General features: G+C 56.1%; 4 protein-coding genes across 4 annotated transcripts; all 4 read right to left on the reverse strand.

The window, feature by feature from the left end:
- Positions 1–1663: 1663 nt before the first annotated feature.
- Positions 1664–7474, reverse strand: MAFG (MAF bZIP transcription factor G). The gene is made up of 3 exons (XM_030961899.1): positions 7369–7474; positions 3677–3738; positions 1664–3592 (listed from the first exon to the last, which is right to left on the reverse strand). Exons 2-3 carry the CDS (start codon positions 3710–3712, stop codon positions 3140–3142), a joined length of 489 nt encoding a protein of 162 aa, XP_030817759.1. The 5' UTR covers positions 3713–3738; positions 7369–7474; the 3' UTR covers positions 1664–3139.
- A 1107-nt stretch (positions 7475–8581) lies between these two features.
- PYCR1 (pyrroline-5-carboxylate reductase 1) lies at positions 8582–11666 on the reverse strand. Its single transcript, XM_030961957.1, has 7 exons — positions 11536–11666; positions 11360–11430; positions 11084–11263; positions 10278–10499; positions 9723–9815; positions 9180–9343; positions 8582–9086 (listed from the first exon to the last, which is right to left on the reverse strand). The coding sequence occupies exons 1-7, from the start codon at positions 11600–11602 to the stop codon at positions 8936–8938; spliced, it is 948 nt and encodes a 315-aa protein (XP_030817817.1). The 5' UTR covers positions 11603–11666; the 3' UTR covers positions 8582–8935.
- A 3078-nt stretch (positions 11667–14744) lies between these two features.
- Positions 14745–16888, reverse strand: MYADML2 (myeloid associated differentiation marker like 2). Its single transcript, XM_030962171.1, has one exon. It carries the CDS (start codon positions 16551–16553, stop codon positions 15645–15647), a length of 909 nt encoding a protein of 302 aa, XP_030818031.1. The 5' UTR covers positions 16554–16888; the 3' UTR covers positions 14745–15644.
- A 2477-nt stretch (positions 16889–19365) lies between these two features.
- NOTUM (notum, palmitoleoyl-protein carboxylesterase) lies at positions 19366–25954 on the reverse strand. The gene is made up of 11 exons (XM_030962041.1): positions 25644–25954; positions 25350–25402; positions 25103–25198; positions 24494–24554; positions 23562–23620; positions 22467–22569; positions 21607–21798; positions 21187–21287; positions 20944–21091; positions 20646–20693; positions 19366–20543 (listed from the first exon to the last, which is right to left on the reverse strand). Exons 1-11 carry the CDS (start codon positions 25952–25954, stop codon positions 20237–20239), a joined length of 1479 nt encoding a protein of 492 aa, XP_030817901.1. The 3' UTR covers positions 19366–20236.
- Between the last annotated feature and the right edge of the window lie 951 nt (positions 25955–26905).

The raw sequence follows: 26905 nt of genomic DNA on the forward strand, positions 1-26905 counted from the left end.
TCCCGGGCGGGCCGGGGACGCTCCCGCGGGGCTGGGCAGGACCGACCCCTCCCCGACGGCCCGGAACGGCACCAGGAAAAGGAGAACGGGAACACGACACCCTTCACAGCAGAAAACCAAACGGACGAGCACCTCAGGAACAAGAACTGTCACACTCCAGAACACTATATACGAGAGAGAAGGCGGCGTGACGGCTCCGGCACCGGCACGGGCAGGACACGGCAGCCCGGAGCCGGACCGGAGCGCTCGGACACTGCGGAGAAGACACATCCCATCCATCACTGCTCCTACACTGCACTGGGAACAAAACCAAAGCACGGGCAAGCCACGCTCAGGGCAGCGTGGCCTCGCTGACATCCAGCGTGGCAAACGGAGCTTGTTTAGCACAGGGGCGCCCTGCAGCCACGCTTCAGGCACGGCTGCTCCTGCCCTTCCCGTGCTCCCTGAGCACACCTCGGGCCGGGGGAAGCAGGAGGAAGGACGGCTGGTCCTTGGGCACTGCTGCCAGCCCCGGTAGAGCAGCGGCTGCCGTCGCAGGGGCTGCACGCTCCCTGACACCCAGCAGCACCAAATCAAAGCTCCCCGCAGCTGCAGGGCTGCCCATCCTTGCCTGCTGTGTTTCCCGGGCTCTCCTCGCACCAGAGGCCCCAGCTGTGGAACCCAGACCCTGGCCAGCCCCATGCACACCCTGCCCGCTCTGCTGGCCCAGATCAGGACTCAGCTGTGTCCCAAGGGCTCTGCCTGGTTCAGTCTCAGCCTGGCTCTAAGAGGGACACGTTGGCAATGACACCCCAGGACAACTGGACGCCTCTGTGTTCTGTAAAATCTCACTTGTCCCAGTCACCACACAACCAGCTGGAAGACCAGAGCCTGCTGAGTGCTGTGCAGTGTGTGGGCTGTGGTGAACGGCTGGAAGTGGCACACCAGACACTTCAGAGAAGAGGAAGTCCAGGGCCAGAAGGGGGACGTGTGGAGGCAATGTTCTAACCTGCTCCTCCTTTGGGAAGTTTACTTGGAAAAGCATCCCAAACAACTCCCTAAACTCCCTATCAATCAGAGCAAAGCTGATCTCCTCCAGCAGGAAATCCCCATCAGCTACCTGCTCATGTCCTGCCACACTGCAGCTGTTCTCAGGCTGCCCTGCCCCTCTGCTCAGGGGACAGCAGTATCAGCTCAGCAGTCAGAAACATCCCCCAAAGCTATCCAGGACAGCTGTACCTCACCACCAGACTGTGGCTTCACTCGTGTCATCCCAATCTGCCCCCTCCACTCAGATCTTCATCAGCCAGGAGATCACATGGGCTTCCCCCTCATGCCCTGCTTCTTTAAAACTCAGTAAATCAGCTCAAATCTTTGGGAAGGGGAGAGGGAAGTCAAAGTGTTTGTGGAAATGGAGCCTGGCCACAAACAGCTTCTCAGCTGTATCCCAGCTGTGAGTCCGAGCCCTCTCCTAGAAGCCCTGGGCAGAAGCCACCCCAGGAAGGACAGTGATCCTGCCACAGCTCACTGGCCAGCAATGTGCAGACACCAAGGACTAGCCTGTCCCCCGCTGCCCCTCTCGTTGAGGTGAGCCGTGAGCACAACACAAGTTCTGACCACAGGATCTAATTCCAGAGCTAAATCCCATCAGTGTTCTCCTAAGCCTGGACGAGTCTCCCTCACGTTACTTCTCTGACAGGTTTGCTGCACAAGAAGAGTGCAGCATTCTTCCTCTCCAGATAACCGAGCTAGCCTGGCACTGGCTGCTGAGCAGGAGCTGCCTGTGCTGCCCCCACGCCTCGGGGCAGGCCTCGTGGCACCAGCCAGCCATTCCTGTCCCCAAAAACAGCAGCACCTTCGCCTGTGCACCAGAACCCTTCTGGAGAATTCAGAGAGATTCCAACTCACTCTCTCAGTCGAGTTTAGGGAAAACGACAACAGTGTGAAATGACAGCACATGGCAAAGGCACCAGCACACCACAGCGCTGCACGAGAGCTCGGGGAGAGAGCGCCCAACACCAGGGGACACCACAGAAACTAGCCAGGTCAAGAATAAGTCACTTTTGGTACAATTGCAAAAAGATATCAAACAGGACTTGCCTCTTTTTTTGTCTTTTTCTAAGTTTTATAAATAAAGTCTGATAACTCTTTATAAAAACTAACCTCAGAGCCACAAACAGTTTGCGGGAGGTTCATGAGAAACTTTAAAATTATTTATTTATTAACTTTTAACTAGCAAAGTCTCTGAGAATATTTCCCCACTCATATGGTCAAATATTCTCACCTTCTCAGGTAAAAAAGCTGACTATAAATACGCTCTCTCTTCTGTCCAATTTTAAACTTAGATAATTTAATAATTCTTAAAATGATGTTTCTCTCTTTAAATAAAGGGCTATTTAACCACATAAACTGGTTGTGTAAACCATCACACTAGAGACACTTGATACCCTCGAAACACGGGAACAACTAGTGATTTTGGTCTTGTTCAGTGCAACACATTAGGCACAAAACCGGCCTGCAGTCCACACCGTCCCGCTGCTGCCTCCTTCCTTCCTTCCCTGCGGGGGCTCCAGACACGGCAGCGCCGTCCCCCAGCACTGCCAGCTCACACAGCCAACGGCACGGCCTGAGGGACACCCACGGCTAGGGCACAGAGGCACACCTAGAAAGGAATAAAACCTAGGACACAGAACACCCCAACTGTAACTACAGGTACCAAGGGAGACAAAAGCAGCAGGTTCAGGCGCTGAGATGCACCACCTGGAAGAGTCATGAAATAAAGCCTTTGGAAGTGACCGAAAATTAGGGTTCCCAGCCCCCAGGAAGAAAGCTTTCCTCGGGCCACTCCTCCACCCTTCTCTCAGCCACGCTGCACAGATTTTCTTTGGGTAGAAAACCAAAATCTCACAGCCTGTCCCCAGGGCACCCGAGGGCTACAGACTGCTGGGTGGGAAGCTCTGTCTGCACAGGACAAGGGATGCATCACCACTGCTCATACCAATCTGGACACAACAAAATAAACTGGAGCGATCAGCAGGCCAGTCCTGGGCCAAGTCAAAGGAACCCGGACCCATGTGGGGAGGGCTTGTGCTTTAGGGATTCCAGGCTGGTTTTGTGCCTAACTGCCCTGCACAGACAAGCTCAGGCAACGCTCGCTTCACTAAGACCGGGCGTCCGTTTTGGATTTCACTATTGTGATGACACTGGTGGTAGCCACCTTGCCAGGGACGAGGGGCCCCATACTGGAGGCGAGAGGCCCCCGTGCAGGGGTCACGGGGCTCCGGGCCACGGTTCGGGCGAAGTTCTGGAGGGCCTCGTATTTGGAGCGGAGAGCATCAAGTTCCATTTTCATGCTGGCGTTCTCTGAGGCCAGCTTCTCCACTTCTTGCTGCAGCTCTGCCTTCTGCTTCTCCAGTTCCTCCTTCTGGGTGACGCGCTTCACTCTGCAGCTGGCGGCGTAGCCCCGGTTCTTCAGCGTGCGCCGGCGCTGCTTCAGCTGGATGATCTCCTCCTTGGACAGGCCCCGCAGGTGCTGGTTCAGCTCTCGCACAGACATGGTCACCAGCTCCTCGTCTGTCAAGCTGGTCCCATTCTCGCCTGGCTCCCTCTTCACCTGGGGAGAGGCAGCACACCCTTGTGAAGCCTGAGGTGATGCCCACGCCCAACCCTGTGCCCCGTTCCTCCCCTGCCACGTTACCTTCAAGGCCTTGTTTCCTTTGTTGGGGGTCGTCATAACACGACAGCCTTGGCAGCTGGGTTCTGCAAGGGAAGGAAGGTCAAGTTAGCACCTGGGACACAGCAGAGCCCACGACATTCCTCTGGCAGGGTCCAGCAGCAACACCCCGAGGTGCTCCACATCCCAGCCCCTGCCCCGAGGTGCTTCACATCCCAGCCCCTGCCCCGAGGTGCTCCACATCCCGGCCCCTGCCCCGAGGTGCTCCACATCCCAGCCCCTGCCACGGAAGACAATCAACAAGCAGGCAGCTGGGCTGGACTCACAATGAGCAGAGTGTCCCTAAGCAGAACCTGCTGCCCTTACACACCTCTGCTCCCACGGAGACTCTGTGGCAATGCTGCTTTTGTTTATGGTGGGGGAAATCAAAGAACTAGGAGGAGTCAGAACACATGGAAGCCACATTTTTAAAAATAGCCTTGCAAGCAGCAGGCAGGGTCCAGAGCATGGCTGCTCCAGGCCAGTCATGCTGACTCAGCAGGCTGGCACTCTGCACCACTCGCTCCCAGCCTCGTCCTTGTCACTGCCAAGCAGGGCAGCTCACCTCAACACACCCTTCCAACAGGTGCCCAAGCACAGCCCAGGAGCTCCCCACTCCTACCAGACTCCGGATGCTGCCAAGGATGGCTCAATAAGACATAACCCTGAGCAAGGGTACACTGGAATTCCATCACAAATTTGGGCTGATGCCTCAGCAGCCTTCACCTCTCCCAGTCATGCAAAACTGACCCCAGTTGTAGGTCTTTTCTGTGAGAAGGTACCTGTCAATCCCTGGCATGCCAGAGCCCAGAAACACCTTCTTCCTCCTTATCTTAAGAGCCAAGGTGTGCTCACAAGAAAACAAAGATTTAGGTGCTGAAAACCAGAGCAGAGCAGACTCCTTCCCTGCCACGGAAAACAAGACTTCAGAACTGGCAAGAGCAATTCCCAGGCCGGCTTTACGGAGACTTATTCCCAGGCTCCTGCTTCCTTCCCCACGTACCTCCTCCCCTCAGGGTTTTCAGACTGCTACTACGCTGCCCAAGGAATTGATGCACACATACTCCCTGACAGACATGGCTGTGCTCTAACAGCCCAAACTGCACTCCCCTCTCAGCCCAGACTGCACCCACGCACCCCTGGCCAGCACTCCTGTGCAGCCTCCAGGTGCCTCTGCCCCTTTCATCTTGCAGGTGTCAAACAACAATTTTGTCTGCCCCTGCCTTACTCCCAGCAGGACTCATGTCCAGTTACAGACCAGAACCAAATGCACACATCAGCAAATAGGGCTTAGTGCTCTTTCAGCAGCTGGGGCACAGGCTCCCTCCAGTGCATCTATGACCTACAGGAGGTGAACAGGACCAGCAGTCCCCAGAACACCAGCAGAGATATTCCTGAAGCCAGCAGCCTGCCAGGAGCCAGGCTATTTATATATACCTAGAGGACAATGCTCCTTCCAACAAGATGTCTGCTGCCCCCAGCCACACTGGCATAGCCACGATCATCTGCTGCCCAAGGAAGACAGCTGCAGTGAGGCAGGACAGGCAGCATGCAAGTAACTGCTGCACAAAATCAATTCTTCCCTCCTTCCCAGACTGCTGTTTATTTCTTCTGTTCCTACCTGGTAAACAACATGTCTGCTGGGAAAAGGGGAGACGAAAGGGAATAGCTGGAGAGACCAACGTGCCTGCCCCTGCAGCACTTCTGTGCCCCATCCTCCTGCAAGTGGAAGGAGTCATAGGGCAGGTATGGGCAGTGGGACACTGGAATTGCCTGCCCTGTGGCACTGAAGAATTTACAGCTGCCTGGCAAGCACACAGGCTGCCTTCATTACAGCAGACCCAAAATGAAACAGGCAGGGCACACGCATGCTGCATCAGGCAGGGCACTGGGAAGAGTGCTCCTCGGCAGGCTGGGGAACTGCTGGCAGAGCTGCACATAGCAGGCAGCCACTCATTCCTGCCTCTGCACACTCTAACACAACACCTCCCAGGCAGGAGCCTCTCTCAACAGCCATCAGAGCTGCCACAGGAGTGTCCCCAAAAGCCTGGTGATCCCACCTCTCCAAGGAGTAGCAGTCAGTAGAATGGAAAGAACAACCCAAAGAATTTCCTGGGTCCTGTTTTAACCGGGCTGTTTGGCAGCTCACAAAGAGGACACCCAGAGAACGGGTGACATAACAGAGACCACAATTCACCTTACTCTCCAGACTGCTGATGGATCAGCTTTTGATAGCTTCCTGAAGAAAGATCACACTGAAAAGTGCCAAACACTGTGGCTGCAATGAAGAAATTGCAGCCTCGACACATTTCCCCAGAGCTCAAAAGGCCTGAACTCAGCACAAGCACAGCCAATTCCCCCCTCAGCTCAGCGGCAGAACACGGGAGCTGACAGCAGCACGCATGATCCAGCACGGGCCCTTCCCCAGGCTCCTGGTGCAGAACCCTGCCCCGAACCCCGTGTAAACACGGTGATGTCCCTGCTCCAGTGGGCAGAGCAAGGGCTGTGCTACCCAGGGCTCCAGCAGGCACAGGAGCGCGGTCTGTCAGCAGTGACGGTGCACACCGCACAGAAACACTCTCTCCCAGCGTGGATTTCATACTCTGTTTATTTGCTTGCTGGCAAATTGCCTCACACAGTCTCATCCAATGACTCCCCAAATTACCTGTGTAGCCAAGACAGTGCCTCCTGTGTTCCCCACCCTGGGGTCCCCTGGTGATGTCATCCAACCCTGAGCACTTCACAGCAACTTTTTCCTCAAGACATTTGCCCACCTAGCTGGTTTTAGCTCTGCTCACACTGCTAAAGCAAAGGGCCAGCTCCGAGAGACTCCCTCCCGCCCTTGGCAGTGCCCTCCCCCGACCACAGAGCTCACACATCCCGGACAGCCGGAGCCGTGCCCGGCACGGACGGACTCGGCCCCTCGGTGCGGGTCAGACACCGCAGTCCCGGGGGAGCCCGCTCCGCTCGGGGACCCCGCAGCGCCCAGCACCGGGCAGCCCCTGGGAGCGGCACCTCCGCCCGCACGGCGGCAGCCACGGAGCAGCCCGAGGGCACGGTACCGACCGCGGGCAGCGGGGCTGTGCCTGCCTCTGCTCTGGGCACCAGGCGAGCGCCCCGATGGCTCCTCAGCCTCCCGGCCCTCCCGTCCTCGGGAGAAGAATGACAGACCGCGGCGGGGGCCGCCCGGCGGGAGGGGGACCCAGAGGCCCCGCCGGGGCCGGGTCGCGGCCGTACCGGCGGAGCCGGAGCGCCCCGAGGTGCGGCGGGGCTGAGCGGGACAGGCTCGGCCCGAGGGCAGCCGGGCTGCAACGCGATCGGGGCGCTCGGCAGCCGCGGGAGGGAGGGAGGGGCCGGGTGCCCGCGCTGCCCGGGGGTGGAGCCGGGAGCGGCGGCCGGGGCGGGGCAGGCCCCGGGCCCCGCGCACCTGTTGCTCGCCCGCCGAGCGGGGCCGGGCCGGGCGGGGGCGGGGCGGGGGCCGGGCGGGCGCGACCCCAACGCCCCGCCGTGAGTCAGCGATGGCGGCCCCGTCAGGCACCTGCCGACCCCGCGGCGGCCCCGGCCACCATCCCGGGGCCCGCCGTGCCCGCCCCGCCCCGGCCCGCCCCCGGGGACCGGCCCGCCCCGCCCCGGCCGGTGCCAGGGCCGCGCCCGCGCTCGCTGCCGGTGGCGCTCACCTCCTGCCGGGGCCGCCGGGCCGGGCCGGGCCGGGCGGGGCGGGGAGGCCGCGCTGGGAGGGACCGGGACTCACGAGCCGCCGCCGCCGCCGCCGCCGCTCACGGAGTCGTCACGTGATATTTGGGTCACGTGGCTCCATTCATGAAGCGCCCGGCGCAACCGCCCCGGGCCTTAAGGGGCCGCGCTCCGCTCCGGGGCACCGGGGAGCGCCCGGCACGGCCCGGCCCTGCCCTGCCCCCGGGCCCCGACCCTGCCCGGCCCGGCCCCCGGCGAGCGCTGCCGCTCCACCGAAGTGCGGGGTCGGCCGCGGATCAGCTCCCGCCGTCTCTGGCAGCAGCCACGGCCGCCCGCCCGTGTCCCCGGTGCACACCGCGCGTTTCACAGTGCGCAGTCCCTCGGGCCGGGGCCGCTCCTCTGCCCCGGGCCGCCGCTCTCGCTCCAGGTGTGTTCCCAGCCCTTTTGCTACGAATTCAGGCCCATGGCACTGACACTGGTGCCCGCTGTTTGCTGCCATGCCACAGGCAAAGCGGGCAGCACAAGATGAGCGTACAGAGCAGGGCGAGGGAAGCAGAAGGTGCCGCAGTGAACGTGGGGTAAGAGAGGGGAGGGGAGGGTTAGGACAGGGGTCAAGGAAAAGCCGTGCCCCGGGGAGCAGCAGGACCTTGGCGGGCCCGGATCCAGCAGCAGCACCGCCGCTCTCCGCTCTGTGCACAGGGGATGTGAGCGCCAGCCTCGCAGGGCTCTGGTAGCCCCTGATGGGCTGGGTTCCCATCCACTGTGGTTACGGGTCTATAACCATCTAGGAATTTCATCTGTAGCTCTGTCTCTCTGGGAGGACCCAGGGGCATCCCCAACATCTCCCTGCAGAGGGCTTCAAGCTCAGGCATCCATTCATTCCGCATCCCACTTTTTCAGCCAAGTGGGAACTCTTTCCACAACACTCCTTGCATTTTGCATCACCGTCTGCCACAGCTGCTGCAAGCCACAAGCCTGCTACGGGGACACCAGCATGCTGACTGAGCGTTTTTCCATGGACAAAAGAGAAATAACACAGAGAACACTAACAGTTGTGGCTTAGGAATGGTATTCCCTGTATTAGCGTTCCCACTGAAATACTCAAAACCACATGCTGCTCACTCACTGCCCTCTTGTCCCTCTCCCTCTGTGATGGGCTGGAGAGGAAAACTGGAGGCACAAAAGGTAGAGAACACAGTTTGCTACAAGAACAATTTACTGGAAGCAGTAATGAGATAAGAAAACAAATAATAACAGCGACAATATTAAGAAGAGTGTAGAAGAGAGGTGAAGGATTCCCACATGATTGCTCACCACGCGTAACATGATGCTGCTCCCACTGCTCACTTGATGCACCCAGGTACAGGGACCCCTTCTCTCCACCCCTCTTCAGCCCCTCTCCCCTGCTGCAAACCCTCCCCTCCCCTTTGCCCACGTGTATAGAATAACCAGGGTCCTGGCCATGCCATTCCTGGCTACTGCAAAGATTAACCCTGTCCTGGCTGCAGCCAGGACACTGACATTCAGCACTGCCAGAACGCAGCAGTCTGCTCAGTTCTTCTTGCTCTTGCTGGTGAACAGACTGACTTTGCTAGCAGATGCCACAGACAGAGAAGGAGACTCCAGCTTCACCTTGTCCAGCAATGTTTTCTTTATGGCTGCCGGGGAAATCTTCTCTTGGTCTGCCAAATGCTGCAGCTCCCTACAGTGGGGTAGTGGGAGAGGAAGACAGAAAAATAAGATGGGGAGGGTGGGGGGGCAAGTCTTGCAAGCTCTTTAGTTCCTAGTTGCCCACCTTGTCCGGATGCAGGAAGCCTCCACAGCGTTGATGAGGAGAGAGCGAAAGCCACCACTCTCCAGGAAGTGCAGGGCGTGGATGGTGGCTCCCCCGGGTGAGCAGACGTTGTCCTTCAGCTGACCCGGATGCTGCTCAGATTCTAACAGCATCTTGGCAGCACCCTGTAGCAAGGAAAACACCTGCCAGAGTCCTGACTGAGGAACCACTGTCATACACTCCTGCTCTCCACTGCAAGAGCAGCACCAACACTCACAACGGGCACACCTGGGCTCCTGCAGGCTGCCAAAACACTTTTCAGAGCTGATGAGGCCTCAGAGCAGCAGAGTTTCCCAGGCCGCAGCTCCCACCCCACCAGCAGCACCAGCAGATTGCTGCAGACACTTCCTACAGCCCCTCACCAGCAACTGTGTGCATTCCAACCAAACACATTCCTTAAAGCAGATCCTGCCAGAGCACCACGACCATCTCAAACTGAGGTGCAGATTCCTCTGCAAGGAGCAGGCACGGGCTCAGATGTGTTGCGCACCAGGTAATACTGACCAGCAGAGCCTGTGCTCCCAGCCGAACCGCCAGCCTGCGGGGAAGGCCCATCTTCACTCCTCCATCTGCAAGAGCATCCAGGGCAGTGAATGCCTGAGAACAGAGGGAAAGAAGGGCACTGAAAGACTGGTAAGGCTTAGGGAAGAGAGAATCCAGGGCTTCAGGGCTGTTCTGTGACTCCTATCACTCACAGACTTGACAAAAGCCTGCCCCTTTTCTTCATGGATGCCATGCCAGGCTTCCCTCCCACCAGTTCCAGCTCAGAAGTGGGGGGAATGGGAGAAATTCAGCTTCTGATCATGCAAACTACAGGCCCAAGTTTTGCAACATGGACATGCGGCCACTGCACACTGGCTATGGACTTCAGACTCATCTTACTCTTAAAAAATTTTCCTGCTGTCCCAACTGGACACCTGGAATACATGTCCCATTGCAAATATGGGTGGTGGGGAAGAAAAAAAAAAAAAGACAAGCTGAAGTTGCACAGATTTTATGGCAGGCAAAGCCAAGTGCTCTCCCTAAGATGGCACTAGCTGAGGAAACAACAGCACATACATACGCAGGGCCACTGCCACTGAGCCCCGTTACAGCATCGATGAGGTCCTCTTCCACCTCGGTGCAGAAGCCCACGCTGGCCATCAGCTGCTCCAAAAGCTTCCCATCTTCCACATCCGCATGAGTGCCAGTGGCATAGACTGTAGCACCTTCCCGGACTATCACAGGGGTGTTGGTCATGCACCTGATCACTTTTGGTGTGGGGCAGAAGGTAGAGAGTTTCTTAGGGCAGAAAGTAATTGAAGATAGAAAGTAAGAAAAAAAGAAAGAAGGGAGAAAAATGAGGTTTAGTGCATATGTTTCATTAATGGGCTGTTCAGGAAAGGACCCCCCAGGGGCAAGAACAATACAAGCAGAAGGAAAAAGAGACCTGTGTATCTCAAATGTCCTGCTTTGAGCCACAGCAGCCCATCCGTGAATGTGAAGCCTTGCTCAGTACCAGCAAAGCAGGAGCTGGGCAAAGCCGGGTTGGAAACAGTATCCCCAAGGCCTCAGTCCCACATCAACCCACAGACCTCCAAAACAGCTCCTGCAGACACTTAGCAAAAAATCCACAGAAACTCAGGGGAGATGACCACTGCTGTTAAAATAAACATGACTGGACAGCACCTCATGTGAGAGAAGAGCTGGATAAAGCCTCTAACAGCATTTGCCGATGAACACAGGCAAAGGTGACCAAAACCAAGTTGGTTGCTGCTGTGTGACTTTAGTCCTGAGTAGCACGAGTAGCACAAGTCCGTGGCATGGGCTCCTCGGGGTCAGAGGAGCGGAGCCAGCCCGGCCGGCCGTGCCCGGTCCCCGCTCACCTTCTCGATGGAGCTGATAGTGACTCCGGCCGCGCAGGACACCACGATGTGCCGGGGCTCGATGTCAGGGCCCACCTCCTCCAGGATGAAGGGGATGATGGGTGGCTTTACGGCCAGGAAGAGAACATCGCTGCTCTTCACCGTGTCCTTGTTGCTCACCGTGAAGTTCACTCCCATTTTCTGCACCGGTTCGGGGAGAAACGGGACCGCTCAGGCCCGGGAATGGCCCGGGAGGTGAGCGCCGCCACCCGGTGCCCGCTACCCGGCCGCACTCACCCGCAGCCCGCTCACGGTGGGCAGGTCAGTGTCCGGGGAGCTCGCCGTGATCTTGTGCGCAGCCAGCACCCCTGCGAACGACCCCGCGTGTCAGCCCGAGGGACCGGCACCACCGGCACCACCCGCCCCGCGCCCGCCCGCCCCCACGGAGCCAGGCCGAGCTGCCCCGCGCCCACCTGCCGCGGTGAAACCGCGGGCCAGGGCGAAGGCGAGCTGCCCCGCGCCGATGAAGCCCACGCTCATCCCGGTGCCGCCGGCCCGGCCCGGCCCCGCCGCCGTACACGTGGCCGCGCGCGCACGGAGGCGAGGCCGCGCGGCGGGACGGGGGGCGCGCAGCCAATCGGCGGGCAGGGGGCGGGGCAGCGCCAGCGTTCCGCCACTCAGGGGGCGGGGGGCGGGGCCAGCGGCACGGCGCTCGCCAGCGATTGGGGCAACAGGCGCCCGGTGTTGCATCATTCATCGCCCGCGGCACCGCCCCGCGCCGGCCCTGCCGCCAGGCGGCGCCCTGCTCCCGCCAGAGCCTCAGAGACCGGGCCGTGCCGTGCCGTGCCGTGATGTGCTGCCCCGAGCCGGGCCGTGCCGTGCCGTGCCGTGCCGTGCCGTGCCGTGCCGTGCTGTGCTGCCCCGAGCCGGGCCGTGCCGTGCCGTGCTGTGCTGTGCTGTGCTGCCCCGAGCCGGGCCGGGCCGTGCCGTGCCGTGCCGTGCCGTGATGTGCTGCCCCGAGCCGGGCCGTGCCGTGCCGTGCCATGCCGTGATGTGCTGCCCCGAGCCGGGCCGGGCCGTGCCGTGCTGTGCTGTGCTGTGCTGCCCCGAGCCCCGGGCCGTGCCGTGCCGTGCCGTGCCGTGCTGTGCTGCCCCGAGCCGCGGGCCGTGCCGTGCTGTGCTGTGCTGTGCGCCCCCGCGCTGTGGTGCCGTGCCGGGCTGTGCTGTGGTGCCCGCCCTGCGGCCGGGCCGTGCTGTGCCGTGCCGGGCCGTGCTGTGTTGTGCTGCCCCGAGCCCCGCGGGCCGGGCCGGGCCGGGCCGTGCCGTGCTGCCCCCGAGCACCGGGGTGGCCCCGTCGGAGCCTGGCGGCCCTGGGCTGTGCAGAGCCCGGGCCGCAGTTGACTTGTTCCTGTAAAACCCAAGCAGCAGGCAGTGATTTTTTTCCTAAGTATCATCTTACCTCGCTAGTTTTTGGTTTGTTTTTTTTTTTTTACTTCTTCATTGACAGAAATAAAGCTCAGTGTTTTTTCTGCTGATAAATGTTCCTAAACGTTGATCTTTCGTGAGTACTGAACCCCGGGCTTCCAAAAAAGAAGGGAAAAACCCAATCCAAACCCATTAACAATTCTGACTTTAACCTACCCATGCTGGAATCCTCTGGGTGCTGTCTAGATTGGCTGCAGCCACAAGTCCATAATTAATGAACACACATAAATCCTAACATTAGTTTACCAAAAGAGGTTGGGAATGGTTGGTGACTGGGGCAACCAGGTTCATGGGGAGCTACTTGATCATCATCTGTTAATTAAGGGGGGAGATGCTCTCTGGAAATGAAGGAGGTCTGGAGAACTGAATCATGACAGAGCTGATTGGTAAATCCTGATGAGTAGATATCAGATGTTCTCTGTTCTGGATTGGGCAATCTCATAGTTTCCAATGGTTGGGGAATGTTTTAACCACTGAAGCATGAGGTTTTGATTTTTTTTTTAATTTTTTTTTCTCCTAAAAGAGAGGATTGTTGTCCACACAATCTTTTTTTGCCATTTTGACCATGTTCACATTTTTTGCTCAGTTTTTGGCTGGCAGATGAGAAAGCTAAATCTGAACACACTGTTCTTGGCAATGACTTGTGTTTCCACTCCTCCAGTCAGTGGGATCATGGTTTCCATGTTAAATTCTCTTTCCCCTTATTGTGAAGATGCTCCATTTTGCCCTCATTGTTTCCCAAGCACCAGTTCCTCTCTGGCCCTTTGACCCTGGCTGGGTGTAAGTTGCATCAACCCACGGCATTGTCAGTTTCACCATGTTTCTGCTCTTGCTTCTACTTGGCGCAAAATCTTCCCAGCAGGAGCCCAGAAGTGCCTGGCTCAGCCACGCGCTGTCAGCCAAGGAGCTGCTGCTGCTGCCTGAGCACTGGTGGTGCCATCCCTGGGGACGGGCACCCCCTGCCTGGGCTCTCCGCTGGCCCCCAGCCCCCCAGAGCCACACCAGGACAGGGCTTTCCTCAAGCGACGTTCCTGGGCCCACTGGGTTGCGTTTTATAACAAAAGCCATGGTCCTTCACGGGCACCTGTTTGGTTTTTAGTAATCTGAAATAACAACAACAACAACAAAAAAGTAATTTTCAAGTATTACATGGCTTAATTTGTCCATATTGATGGGTTTAACAGGAATACATCATAAATGCTCAAAGTCCCTTTGTATGCAGTGGCTCCTGTAAATTGACTCCTCCAACACAAGTGGATTTCCTTTCCCAAGTCAGCATTTTGTTCTTGTGCAACCCATAATTTGTTTGGGTGGCAATAAATAAAGCTCCTGGTTTGTATCTATAGCAGATAGCCATGGGTCTTGCCCTGACAGCCTCCTCTTGGACCACATCTTCCAGATTTCCTGCCCTTCAGTGGGACTCACAGAAGAGAAAACCCCCTTGGCAGGCTGTTTCTCTGTGCTGGATCCCAATTCTTGTCCCATGTCCTGGCTGATGCTCCCCACTGCTAAGGGCTGGTGCTTGCTCAGAATTATTCATCATCTGTCCCAACAAGCTTTCCCTTTGCTTTTCAAACCCCACACAAAGCACTGATGAAAAGAAAGTTTGCTTCCTTATTCCTGAATCATTCTGCTGCAGAGAATCCTCTCAGAGGTCTTACTGTGTTGTGTCTGTTGTTTTTTGGTTCCGTGTTCAGGCTTTGTACACCAGAATAAAGTGAGCTCTGCCTTCATGCAGAAGGTGTCTGCTGCAATGAGTGTGGAGAGCAGGATGACAGCACAGAGATCTCAGGAGATGTAAGCATACCTCTGCCATTCAGCTTTATTTTGTTTTGGTTAAAAAATACATCTTCTGACAGGCAGCTACTGGATATTTTAATCAAAGCACTCAAGTCTGCACGTGCTGCACAAGCACTTGGACACGCTGGCTTCTCCCTGCGACAAATGAGGATTCCTGTGGGGCCTGAAATCTGAGCTGAGAAGTGTGGAACTTTAAAGCGGGTGTTTTGTCAGGGTGGGTCTGGGAAATTGGGCTCCCCAGTGATGCAGAGTGCTCAGGAATCCCGAGCTGCTGCAGGGTACCGTGCACAAGTTCTGCCCTGTCCCGTCCTGCCCGTGCCCCCTCCCCGCCCGGCTGGGTCTCTTGTGCAGCACTGAGAGATCAATCACTCGCTGCCTCCCCTTTGCCATGCCCCAGAATTTATCTTCAAGCCTCCAGAAAAACCCCTTGACCCCAGTGTAAAGAAATGGTGGCCCATGGATCAAGACAAGAGCACGTGCCAAGGTATTTTCTGCGCTGCTCAAGCGAGGATGATGATGGCAGGTCACACTCGGTCACTTTGCAGGATGGCTCTGCTCTGCACTCTGATTCTCAGCAGTAGAGCCCTGACTTTACAAATTTTCATTTCTGTAGTGACTCAGTGTTTGCTAAATAGGAGTATTACATTAAATAGGCCTCCTCCAAGGTGTACACTTGAGGATATTCCTTTTCTGTGCTAGACAGCAAAGGAGAGGAAAGGAAATGACTGGCAACCTTCAAAATACTGTTATGGCTATGATGCTCTCCTCAGAAACACCCACACTGGAACTGCCCACACTTGCAGGCATTCCACATCTCCCAACACAGTCCAAACTAACCCCAAATCTGAGGGATTGATTTTCATCTACTGAACTGGTGTTCCTTCATGCAGCTTTTAACTTTTCCACTTCCCAAGCAGTCATTTGGTTACTGTTAGGCGCTGGTTAACAGTTTCAAAATCCTGGATGTCTTTCCTAATGTTTGGCTCAGTAACCTGATAGCCTCCAGCCCCACTGCTGTGGCCACAAGCACTCCTGCTGTCTGCAGATGCCCGTGGAGCTGTGCCATTCCTTCGTGCTGGCCTGGGCAGGTGAGGCAGAACCAAGGGGGAGTTGGGCTGTGCGGTGTCAGCTGCAGCCCACCTGCTCCAGGTCATTAATTCCTTAGTGTAGTCAGTCCTCACTTGAAGTTTGGCTGATGGTGGTGTGTGCATGCCTGCCCAGCACCTCTCTGCCCCTGTCCCTCTGCACCTGCAGGGGTTGGCACTCTGAGATGCCTCCACGGAGGCCGAGCCACGGTTCAGATGTGTGAGACAAAGCGGATGCGCTGGGAGTACGCCAGGTCCAGGACATAGAGCAGCAGGTTGACATAGGTGAAGATGGCAATCACCAGCTGGCTGTCCCAGGGGCACTTGCCCTTGGCGCAGAGGCCGGGCCGTCGCGGGGAGCCGTACTTGCTGTCAAAGCAGAACACTGGCCAGATGACCGCAGCACTCGCGTAGAGCAGCACTGCCCCAAAAGTGTAGATGACCACAGAACGCTCAAAAGGGAACCACAGCAAGGCAGTCTTACCTGTGACACTGAAGGCCACCACCACCACCGTCACCACAAAGCAAAAGCTGTAGACAGCCACGCACCACTGCGTCGCCACGTATTTACCGTACTGGCTGTCGTTCACCAGCGCCCCAAAGATGATGCAGGCCACGAAGGCCTGGACGATTTTCAAGAGGCCAGAGACGGTGGCCATGTAGCTGGTGACCTGTCCCGGTTTGGCCCTGGTTAGGAACACCTCGGCGGCGTAGGTGACAAACAGCAGGCCCGCGAAGACGCTGGCGGCGATGCGGAAATCCCTCACCTGGCAGCCGATGGGGTAGCAGCCCACCTGCACGAAGTAGAGCGGGTAGATCACCGCCGCCGTGACCGACATGAGCGTGGCCAGCATGGCAAAAGCCGCCGTGAAGTTTCCCCAGGAGAGGCTCAGGCAGCTGTGCAGGCGTGTGAACTCGCAGGCGATGATGAACACGGTGACGGCGAAGCAGAAGGTCCAGACGAACATGCAGAAGGTGCCGTAGGCGGCACTGAACCCCCCTTGGTGGGCGACCAGGCTGAAGGTGGCGCAGCCGAAGGTCATCTGCAGCAGCCGAGCTATTCCCACCGGGGAGGTCACCGCGGCCGTGTTCAGATACGGCCCTCCCGTACTCTCCATCATCCTGCCGGGCCAGCAGAGCAGGCGCTCCGAGCCTCCCCGAAGGTCCTTTCTGCCCCTGTGCTCAGTCACACCTGGTCCCGGCTCGGCCGGAGCCCCGCCGGCGCCTCTGGCCGCAGCGGGAGCCGCTCTGACGCTGCATCTCTGGCAGCTCTGCACAGACCGGCGGCTGCAGGGAGCTGAGCCTGGCTCTGCCCACTGCCTGCGAGCTCCGGGCGCTGCCGCTCGCCCTCCGCTCCCTCAGGGCTGAGACCTGCCCCAGGGTTGTCCTCCGGCTGCCTCCTTTCCCGCAGGATGGTGCTTTCCCCTGGAGGCTGACATTTATTCCATTTTAGCTCCGCAGCTGTAGCTTTCTGCTGCACCGTTCGCAGCAACCTGGAGTATAAATAGGGGCTTTATTAATAGTTCTGGAATGAGTCCTGCCCCCACTCAGCTGTTGGGAGCGGGTGTTATTTAACACTGAAGCTGCGAGCTCCATCAAAGGCTCTTGATTATCCTTGCGCCGTTCTTGTGGAAGCTCTGGGGTCGCTGGAATGCTGCTGCTCTCCGGAGCCCCCCGCGCTGAGGGGAGCTCTGCCTGTGGCAGGGGGCTGTGATCCACGAGAGCTCAGTCCTGCAGGCCCAAGAGCCCCTGAGTGGGGGCACAAGCCCCAAGGCAGCACAAGCCCTATAAAAGAAGGGATTTAGGCCAGAGGCTGAATAAAAGCTGACTCACTTTGCTGCAGTTGATCTGGAGCAGTGATGCATTTACCTGCTGTGCTTTGTGTGACAGCTTGTGGCTGTGAAGGTTGACAAGCACCCGTCCTCAACATTTCCTTAAACCCTTCCCTGTCTCTCTTTTACTTATGTGGGAATCAGTTTTTCTTGTATCTCTGAATGCAGTAACTGAATACAACTGTTTAAAAAAATTGCTTTGATATTCTTAGCACTGTTTTGGAGCACAGATTTTAATAAATAGTGTAAAACTCTCCCTCCTGTGAGATCAAAGCTTTCACAGTGAGCCATTCCTGGTATACAGTGCCTCCCAGACTTCATCTCTACCCAGAAGTCTCTTAATTATATCTCTAAAAGCCCCAAACAAAATTTCTGATGTAATTTCAGAACGGGAATGTCTGAATGTTTTCACCACAACATAGCAGAAAAATTCCTCCCTTACCCTAGAGCGGCATTGCTGACTCCTCACCTGCAGTACTCATCCCAGCACGGAAGCAGCAAAACTTCCCTACTGGAACGGCTCACATGAGAACAGTACGGTTTTTTTGGCTGTAATGATAACATGTGCCTACCTTCAGCTTTGTCACCATCTTGAAACCTCAGTATCTCTTTTGTTCATCTCAAGTCCCTTCCATTTTCCTTTGAGAGGCCTCTGGTGCTAAAAGTACAAAAGCCTGCATTCATTTGGGGTGGAAGCTGTACAATTAACATCACAATAACCAGGAAATGCAGCAGGAGAGCTGAGGCACTTCAGGTGAAGAAGTTCTCATACCGAAATCTTGCCCTACCTGACCGTCTATTAATGCTTCACCTCCAGCAGTTTTCAGGGTCTCTTTGGCAGGGGGTCACTTTCTGCCCTGTGGCACTTTCAGGTGCATCCCCTCCCTCTGCCCGGGGACAGGGACACTCCATGGCCCACCTGGGGACACCTCAGTGACACCGGGGCTCAAGGCAGAGCTGCTCCCGCTGCTCAGCTTCTGCTCCCATGGGAAGTGGAGCCCCTCTGGAGAGCCGTCAGCACCAGTTGGTGCTGGCAGAGGGCAAAGGTCCCCGAAATCAGAACTCACACTGTGGGGCAGCACACCTCACAGAGCACGGCCACTGTCCCCTCAGAAATAAAGAACCCGATCCAGTCAAAAGATCACAGAGTACTAACACATGGCACTGAATTCTTCCAGTCTTGCCCTTTTGTCACCGGCTTCTGCACAGCAGAAAACAGATGAAAAACGTAATCAGGACAATTCTACTTTTATACCCAAGTCATTAAAACATAAAGGACATCAGTAATCTCCAAACTGATCACAGGCAAACTCCACTGATGTTTTCCTGCTTTTCAGTTTCACTGGGAGCACCAACCCTTTTCTCTTTAGTTTTTCTTTATCTTCAGTCTGTGTTAATCCCATCATGCACAGCAGGACAGCTGATTGTGGTGATCCGTGTGTGGTCCTGCCAGACTTTTCCTGAGGTCCAAGAAGAGGAACCAAAGGGCTACAGTTTGGTTCATTTTTCGGGTTTACTTACCCAAAACAAGAGATCACACACAGGTGAGGCAGGAGCCATGCACAGCAATGCAGGCACACACAGGTGGAGCTGTGCAGCAGTGCAGGCACACACAGGTGGTGGCAGGAGCCATATGGGAGCCGTCCAGCTGCTGCTGGGCCAGGGCTCCCTCGCCCTGCCCTGCCCTGCAGGCTGAGGCTCTGCTCCAGCCCCCGCTGCTCCCAGCCCAGGAACGGCTCCTCTCCAGCCTCAGCCCCGCATTCTGCATCCCTCCCTTGTTCTCCTCCCACCGCCATCAAAGGGGATTCTCCCTGCTGTGGTGGGTGTGTTCCCAAATTATTAGAAGAGAAATATGTTGGTGCTTGTCTTGTGTTCTCTGCCCTTTCTGCTCCAAATGCTTCTGATGCTCAGATCAAACATTTCCCTCACTGGGAGAGAGGCCTTTGCAGCAAAGCCAGATCTCCCTCCACCTTACAGTGCAATGCCCTGGACTACCTGGGGAATCAGTGAAAGCCTGCAAACATCAGGTGCTGGGTGAAAGTCTCTGTACTTAAACCTTATATTACAACCTCTTCATCAGAGAAACAATGACAAGGCACACTGCAAGGGGAACACAGAAATCTAATTAATACAAAACATCGACACCACCCTTAGCCCTCTCCCAGGCATAAGTGACCATCAGGATAACCCATCCAAATGAGCAGCATATACAATTTTACAAAGACAAAAGTATGGTTCTCTGGTCAGCCCTTATAAATAGCGTTTTACATATTAAAATAAATATGTCCACGTTGCCAAAGTAGCAAGAGGTTTCTTCGTTATTTAAAAAAAATATGTTACAATATCCTTTATATTTCTTGCTTAGTTTAAAAAAGTAATTAAAAAGTCATTTTATAAAATAATATGAATAAATTGAGTACAAGAGTGTCCATCCCTAGCACGTGTCCTGGGTCTGTATACTGTGATTCAGCATGAGATGCTAACCTCCAGGAAGTAATCATTCCTTCACTCCTAGTTGGACAGAAGAAATCCAGTGCTTGCTTTTTTCACCACTTGTAACAAGTCTATGATGTAAAATTGATGGCAAGGGAAGATGTCCCAGATCTGGGGAAGGTTCTCATCGCTGCTATTTATGGCTTTGCTACTCCCTGTATCTGATTGCCTTGTGTAGCACAGGAAGAGGATGTGACCAGCTGAAACTTAGCCCTGGAGTTTGGAGGGAGGGAACAAGTTCCAGCCAAACAGTGTAAGCAAGAAAATGCTGCTTGCCTTTTTTTTTCTTTTTTCTTTTTTTTTTCTTGACACACCATAAGCGTGCAAGAGTGTGGGAGCATGTGAGTGCACAGGTGTGAGTGTGCCATGGGTATGAGCATGCATCTGCCTGCAGGAACATTAGGAAGAAGATTAGAAAGTTTGGGAGAAGGGCTGAGAGTCTCTCTCCTCCTGATCTAATCTCTGCCCCTCTGACCTTTCTAGTTACCACTGCTGAGCATCCCCAGGAGTTTACTCGGCTCCAGGCCCTGCTGCTGTGCCATCTTCTGAACATCAAAACCCATGTGCATGAGGAACTGGATCACATTCATCTCCTGCCCTGTGAACTGGTCCCTGATTGTGGGGCACGAGGGGTTGCAGTGAGGCCATGGACAGCTGTCAATCAGGTGAATTGGGCAGCCTTTCAGAGGAGCCTTCCCGTTCTTGTTGCTCTCGTGGAGGCTCCGATCCCAACAGTGCAGGGCACGGGGCAATGATGTCCCCTTCACCTGGATGTCAGTCCAGTGACTGAAAAGACAAACAGTACAGATCACATCAGAGGGGTCAGGCTGCCAGGACAGGGTCATTCCCATCCCTGTTCACCTCTGCAGGATCTGCACAAGCACTTACTTGCGTGTGATGATCTCGTGGGACAAACAGGCAGGAGCAAAGCTCGCACTAAAGGAAAACAGAAATATGGATTATGTCTTGAAGGACAAAGTAAGTCCCGCTGAATTGAACCTTCCAGACTAGGGAAAGAGTGGAATTTTACACAAAAATGAAAAAGGCAAGATTCTTGATGTAGATGAACTAATAGTTACCACATTTACAGCTCTCCTTTTTCAGCAGAGATCTGAGAACACAAGGAACTAGATAAGAACGTCCTTTAGAAACAAACACGCCAGATTTTTCTCAATGAAACACTTACGTCACATCCTTCAAGGTGTTTCTCAGCTCTCTACCTAAATTCTGGATGTAGAGCCACTGTCCTTCCTGAACAGGCTGGCCAGTGAGGTGCACATTGTCTACAGTAAGCTGGGCCTCATCGAACAGCCACTGGACAACAAAGACTGGGCCTGGAAAGACAAAGTTTGGAAAAGGGATTGCTCCAAGTTAGTTACAAATACAGAGGGAACCCTAAACCATTTGATCTCTCTCCTTTGGTACTTACATCGAAGAGTGGGGTAAATCTTATATCCAAAAAAGCAATTCCATTCCTCTCCCTCTTTGAACTGCAGCTTACAGCGTTCGGGAACAACGCCATTCCAGTATCTAGAGGAGAAAGCAATAAAAGAATGGGAGGCACAGGGCAATCCTAACAATGCATCCTCTCCAGATCCTAGTTCCTGTTCTGAATAGAATTTCAACTGATAGAACAGCTTTCTTGGCAGCACTGTCCCATCAACACACTTTAGAGCATCTGTAACTGTACACATTCTTTTATCATCTTTTCCAATAAAATCATTGAAAAAACACTGATGTAGACAATAACTACTCCTTAAGTATCAAAACGAAGGAAGACAGCGAAGGAGAACATCTTTTCCACACTCTAACCACTCACAGCAGTGCACTTTAGAGCACCTGACTGTACCTTATTCCTCTCCTGATGGCCTCTGTTGGAGCACACGTTATGGTATCGATGCAGTCGGTCCTGCGGTACTGTTTGTTATCCAGGAACCATCCAGAGTCTGCCAAGCCTCGCACCTGAATCCCTTGGTAACCCATCTCCTCCAGCTGCTCTGCCACTCGATCCACGTTCAGGAGCACTCCTGTCCCTCCAGCACTGCAACAGCAACATCAGCACTGCAGTCATGAGGGGCACAGGGTGTCACAGACCTTGCTGGCAGACACACCTTCCTCAGCGGTGACGTGCTGTAAATACCTGCATCTGCCACAGCAGAGACACCCAACCATTCACCACCCGCCTGGGAGACACCACATTATTTCCTTGCTTTGCAACACTCAGAAATAAAGCCAGTGCTGAGTAATAATCTGGTAGCTCAGAAACAAAGTCCAGTTGTTACTCTCTTTCCTGGGAAATACATGTGCTCCCTATCATTTCCAAGGGGGTTGGCTGCTCAAAAATGAAAAGAATCTGAAGTGAGACAAATTCACTCTTAGCAACTTCTCTATCACACCCCTGTGTAATACACTGAGTGTACCAGAGCTTCATGCAACACAGGATGATCCAGACCACCTGTGCGAGGCAAGTTTGGTTATTTTGGTGTCCTGAATCAATTCACAGAAGGCGTGTGTTTCAGGATATGGGCCAACAGGAAGCAGAATTCTTGGTGCAGACATGAGAAAACTGACCAGAGATACAGGGTTTGCTGTGTTAGTGTTACTGTACTCCTAGGAGAAATGTTTCAGGAGCTGCTGGACCTCCTCCCTTAACAGCTTTTACTGTGGAAACCTCCTGTCTTCACCAAACAGAATCCTGTGGATACCTACCTGCTCCCTGCTAGCAGCAATACTTTTGCAGTGCTCAGGCCTTTTCCCACCAGCTCCTTTATAACCTCCTGGATGATCAGGGCTCCCATGAAGGCATATTCATCTGGAAGACAGCTCAGTGTCAACAAAATTGCTTCCTGTCCAGGCTCAGACTTCTATTTCCTCTCTGAAAATGCTTAAGAACTTTCCAAAAGGATTAGGAACCTAAACTCAGGCTCATTTTATCCACCTATATGAAGTACACCTAACAAGAGATCTGCTCCCACCTTGTACAAGATGTGCTGCCCTGAAAGAGAACCAAGTGAACTCAATTACACAAGTACCCTCCTATGACTGTGCTTAGAAATGAGCAAACTTGGAAAACAAGAAGGAAGATGCTGCAGAAACAAACACAGACCTTCCTACCACCTGGAATCTTAGTTCCAACTTACTGCTTCCCCTTTTTCCCAGTTCATCAAGCCATTCAGAGAAGCAATGCTTCACAAGATGTTACGTGTACAAAGACACTGCTTCCATCCATGGCTGCTGATGTGTAACTGCTCCACAGGAACAGTGCCAAGGAGCTGGGATGGAGTGGAAAGGTCCCTCCCTTACTGTGACACCACTGGAATGACAGCGGATGGCAATGCAGCCTGCATTAATATGAATGATGCTGTTTCCCAAAGAAACCTGCAGACAGCTTTAGCTTGACACACGATGGCTCCTGGCTAAGGCCAAATATCCTCCTGATTAAAGTCTGACACTAAATTCCCAGTCCTGCCTCTCAGGTCAGCCATGCTAAAGTTACATGCAACAGTCCATGGTCCAATTAATTTGCTATGCGCTGGAACCTGGAGATTCATCTAAAAGGAATTCTGGTCTTCTAATCCTTGCATACTGCATCAGTGTAACATCTCTTCAAGCAGTGGCTCTGAACTATGTCAAAACACCCTGAGCTAAAGAGATCAGGATGTTTTATCTGGAAGTAGCTTGATATTCTTTCCTGCCCTTCAGCAAGAAAAAGCCTGTTTCTCGTCCCCGTGGTTTCACAGAAGTCTGGCCACATCCTTTAATGTGTGATGTCTGGGGCAGCAAGGGCCCATCAGCAACACTCACTTTTCTCAGACTTGGAAGAGGCACCGCTCCAAACATCACTTGAGCAATATGGGATGAATCTGTAAGAGAGAGCTGTGAGAGTCCTGCTGTGCCTCTGACACGCACAACAGGGTGAGGATGCGGTCACTTAACTGGAAGAAAATTAAATCCTGGGGAAAAGGGAAGGGGAAAGGCAAAAGTTTCTGTCCAGTTTGACAACTTACCTTCCTGCACACTAAGTCACAACTGTAATTTTCTTGAATTTTCTCCTGAACACTAATAGTTTTACTGAGTTAAATCAATAAATAACGTGTCTTTTATCAATCTAATTGAATCACTAAGCTCAGTGGACAGAACGATGGAGCATGACTTTGCTCTCAGCTATTCTGCCAACACATTGGATGGCCTGTCACAGGGCAACTCTCTATGCTTCAGTTTTTCACACGAAAAATGAGAAGACTCTAGTCAGTGCAGTGTAAATGCTGACTGCAACCACTGGAGGTTTTTGCAGGAATTAACTTCATATGTCTCTGTTTTGCAGAAGACAAATTAACATCCCTTCTATACAGATGCATATATAAACTGGTGTCTCTCATTTCTCTTCTTTGAACTAGGAGAGCTGCTCCACATTCTTCTCAAATTGTCAGATGTGTAACACACTATCAGCCCAGCACTCATGATGGATTCACCACTGCAGCTGTTTGAGAAGGGTCTCTAAGCTATCCCCAGTTTTTCTTCATTAGATTACCCCACAACTCCAAGGAGATTGAACCTGAGTTTCTTGACTTTGTCAGCCCTAAGTGTTAGAGAGCTGAACTGAAGTAAATGAGGAATCACACAATTTCCTTTTCCAAGTATTAGTCTTAACCTGTCTCTGCAGCACTCTTGCTAGCCTAAAAGGCAGGAGATGCTGTTTATGTATAAAGCTATTTCCCTCCGTTGTCCCTCCTTACACCATGTTTGCATTCCACCAGTGGGGATTTTCTTCTGGCTGAGAGGACAGGATCCCAGTTCCTGCAGATGGGCACAAAGAAACAAAAAACATACAGATGACAGTCTGTGATTTCAGAGGAATTGTAGGAGCCTCATGCAAGACCTCTGACCACACAGAAAACAAACATCCATGATGAAAAACATTGGCAAGGGAAGTGGAAGGAACATTTCTAAATTTGCCCTTAGGCAGATTTGACATTCAGAATTTGATTCATGCTACAGATGAAACCCGTCTAGAAGCTTCTTGTAGCACAGAAAAGACCTGTGATGCCTGTTTAAGTACCTCCCCAAAAGACAAATCCTAGCAGGTAAATTTCAGTACACTCAGTTAGACGATCTGTGTGAGTGACGGAGGTTTGGGTGCCCAGGAGGCTGCAGCACGAGAAGAAAGCGAAGAGAGCAGCACTCATTTCCGGCGGTACCTGCGCACCCAAAGCCTGCCCGAGCCCGCGGTATGGGATCACCACGGGGCAGCAACCGGGCACCGTCCGGGGTGGTGACGGCGGGCGCTGCCTCAGGCCGGTCCCGGTCCCTCGGGGCTGCCCCACGGGGCGGAGGGGGCGACTCACCCACGCGGGTCGCGGGCCACTCGCGGGAGCTCATCAGCCGCCGCATGGTGTCGTAGCGGGTGTCGCAGTTCTCCCTGTTGAAGCAGTACCACCCTCCTGGCGAGGGTGCAGGGGTCAGCTGCCCCTCAGGGCCGAGGGCTCGCGGCCGAGGGACGGCGGCCCTCGGGGGCCGGGGCACCGAGGGCAGCCTCGGGTCGCCGCCCCGCTCGTGGCCGCCGTTGCGGAAGTCGGGGGCGCCGGCGCTCACCTTCCAGGAACAGCAGCCAGCGCCGACTGCCTTTGGACTCCTTCAGGTAGTAGCTGCGGGCACAGACAAGGGGCAGCGCCTCAGCGGGAGCCGGGCCCGGCCGCGCCGCTCTGCTGCCGGTCGGGCCGGGGCCGCGCCGCCCGGGAGGCGCTCGCTGCACCTGTCGCCGCCGGTGCCGCGCGCCGCCGCGCGGTGGCGCCGCAGCCCCTCGGGGCCGGGCCGGGGAGCGGCGGCGGCGGCGGCGCGGGGCAGCCCCGGGGCGCCCGGAGGGGCCGGCTCGGCGCGGGGACTCACCCGGCCGGGCTGCCGTCGTTGCAGGTGACCGAGGCGTTGTGCAGGAGGTGCAGGCGCAGGTCGTGCGGCAGCGCCTGGGCCGAGCAGGGGTACAGCGACTGCGCCAGGCTCTTGACCTGCGCCATGAAGCTGTCCATGTTGCCCTCCACGGCGGTGAAGTCCAGCGGGAAACTCTCGGCTGCCGCCGCCGCCGCCTCGCCGCGCTCGCGGACCGCCGGGCCTCGCCGCCGCCAGCCCTTCCTGCCCTCGCCGCCGGGCCCGGCGTGCAGCAGCCCCAGCAGCAGCAGGAGGTGCACAGCCGCCGTGCCCATCGCCGCCCGCCGCCACCCGCCGTTCGCCGCGGCAGCAGCCAGTCCCCCGGCGGCGGGCAGCGCCGCCCGCGCTCGCCGCGCCCCGCCGCGCCACCCGCGGGGACGGGGGTCGGCGGCGGTGGGCGAAGAGGGCAGCCCCGGCGGCGCGGGCTCGGCGGCGCGGCTGCCGGCACAGGAGCCCGCCGCCCGCTCCCAGGCGGCGAGCATGACAGAGGGGCACGGAGTGCGCGGGGAGCGCGCCGGGGGCGCCGCCAGCCCGGGCGCCGCGTGGGGCAGCAGCCGGCCAGCCCCCGCCCTGCCCTGCCCTCCGCCCCCTCGGAGCGAGGCGGAGGGAGCGGGGGGTCTGCGCCGCACCGCACCGGCACGGTGGGCCGCTCCGTCGGGGCGCGCCCCGCGCTCGACGGCGACGCCATCGCCGCCCCTGCCGGCGCCGGGGCCGCGGCGGTGGCGGCGGCGCCGACAGCCTCGCCCGCAGGGCGGCGGGGGGCCGGGGCGGCCTCTCCCGGGGCCGGGGGCGGCCGGGCCGCCCGAGCGCGAGACCCCGCACGTGGCAGCCCCCGTGGCGGCGCCCCAAGCCCGCGCCGCGCCCCCCGGCCCGCCCCTCTCCCCCAGAGCCCCGACGGCAGCTCCTCCCCGGCTCCGCGTCGGCGGCACTGCCCGCCCCGCCCCGGGACGTGCCGCCGCCGCTCCACCGGCGGAGCTCAGCCCCGCGCCCCCCGGTCGCTCCTGTGCGGGATCCCGCACCCCGGCCCGCGATGCCGCGCTTCAGCCTGGCCCCGACTCCCGCAGGGCAGCGGGAAGCGGCCCTTTGGTCCCCGACATCGGCGTCCGGTCTGCTCGGCTTCCGCGGGTGCCCGGGGCCGGCGGCGGGTCGCCCCCGGCCGGAGGATGCTGCAGCCGGGAACGGGAGGGGACGCGGAGGCCCCGGGCGCGCCGGAGCCAAGGCAGGCC

Source organism: Camarhynchus parvulus, chromosome 18 (genome assembly GCF_901933205.1).
Source record: "Camarhynchus parvulus chromosome 18, STF_HiC, whole genome shotgun sequence".
NCBI lineage: Eukaryota > Metazoa > Chordata > Aves > Passeriformes > Thraupidae > Camarhynchus > Camarhynchus parvulus.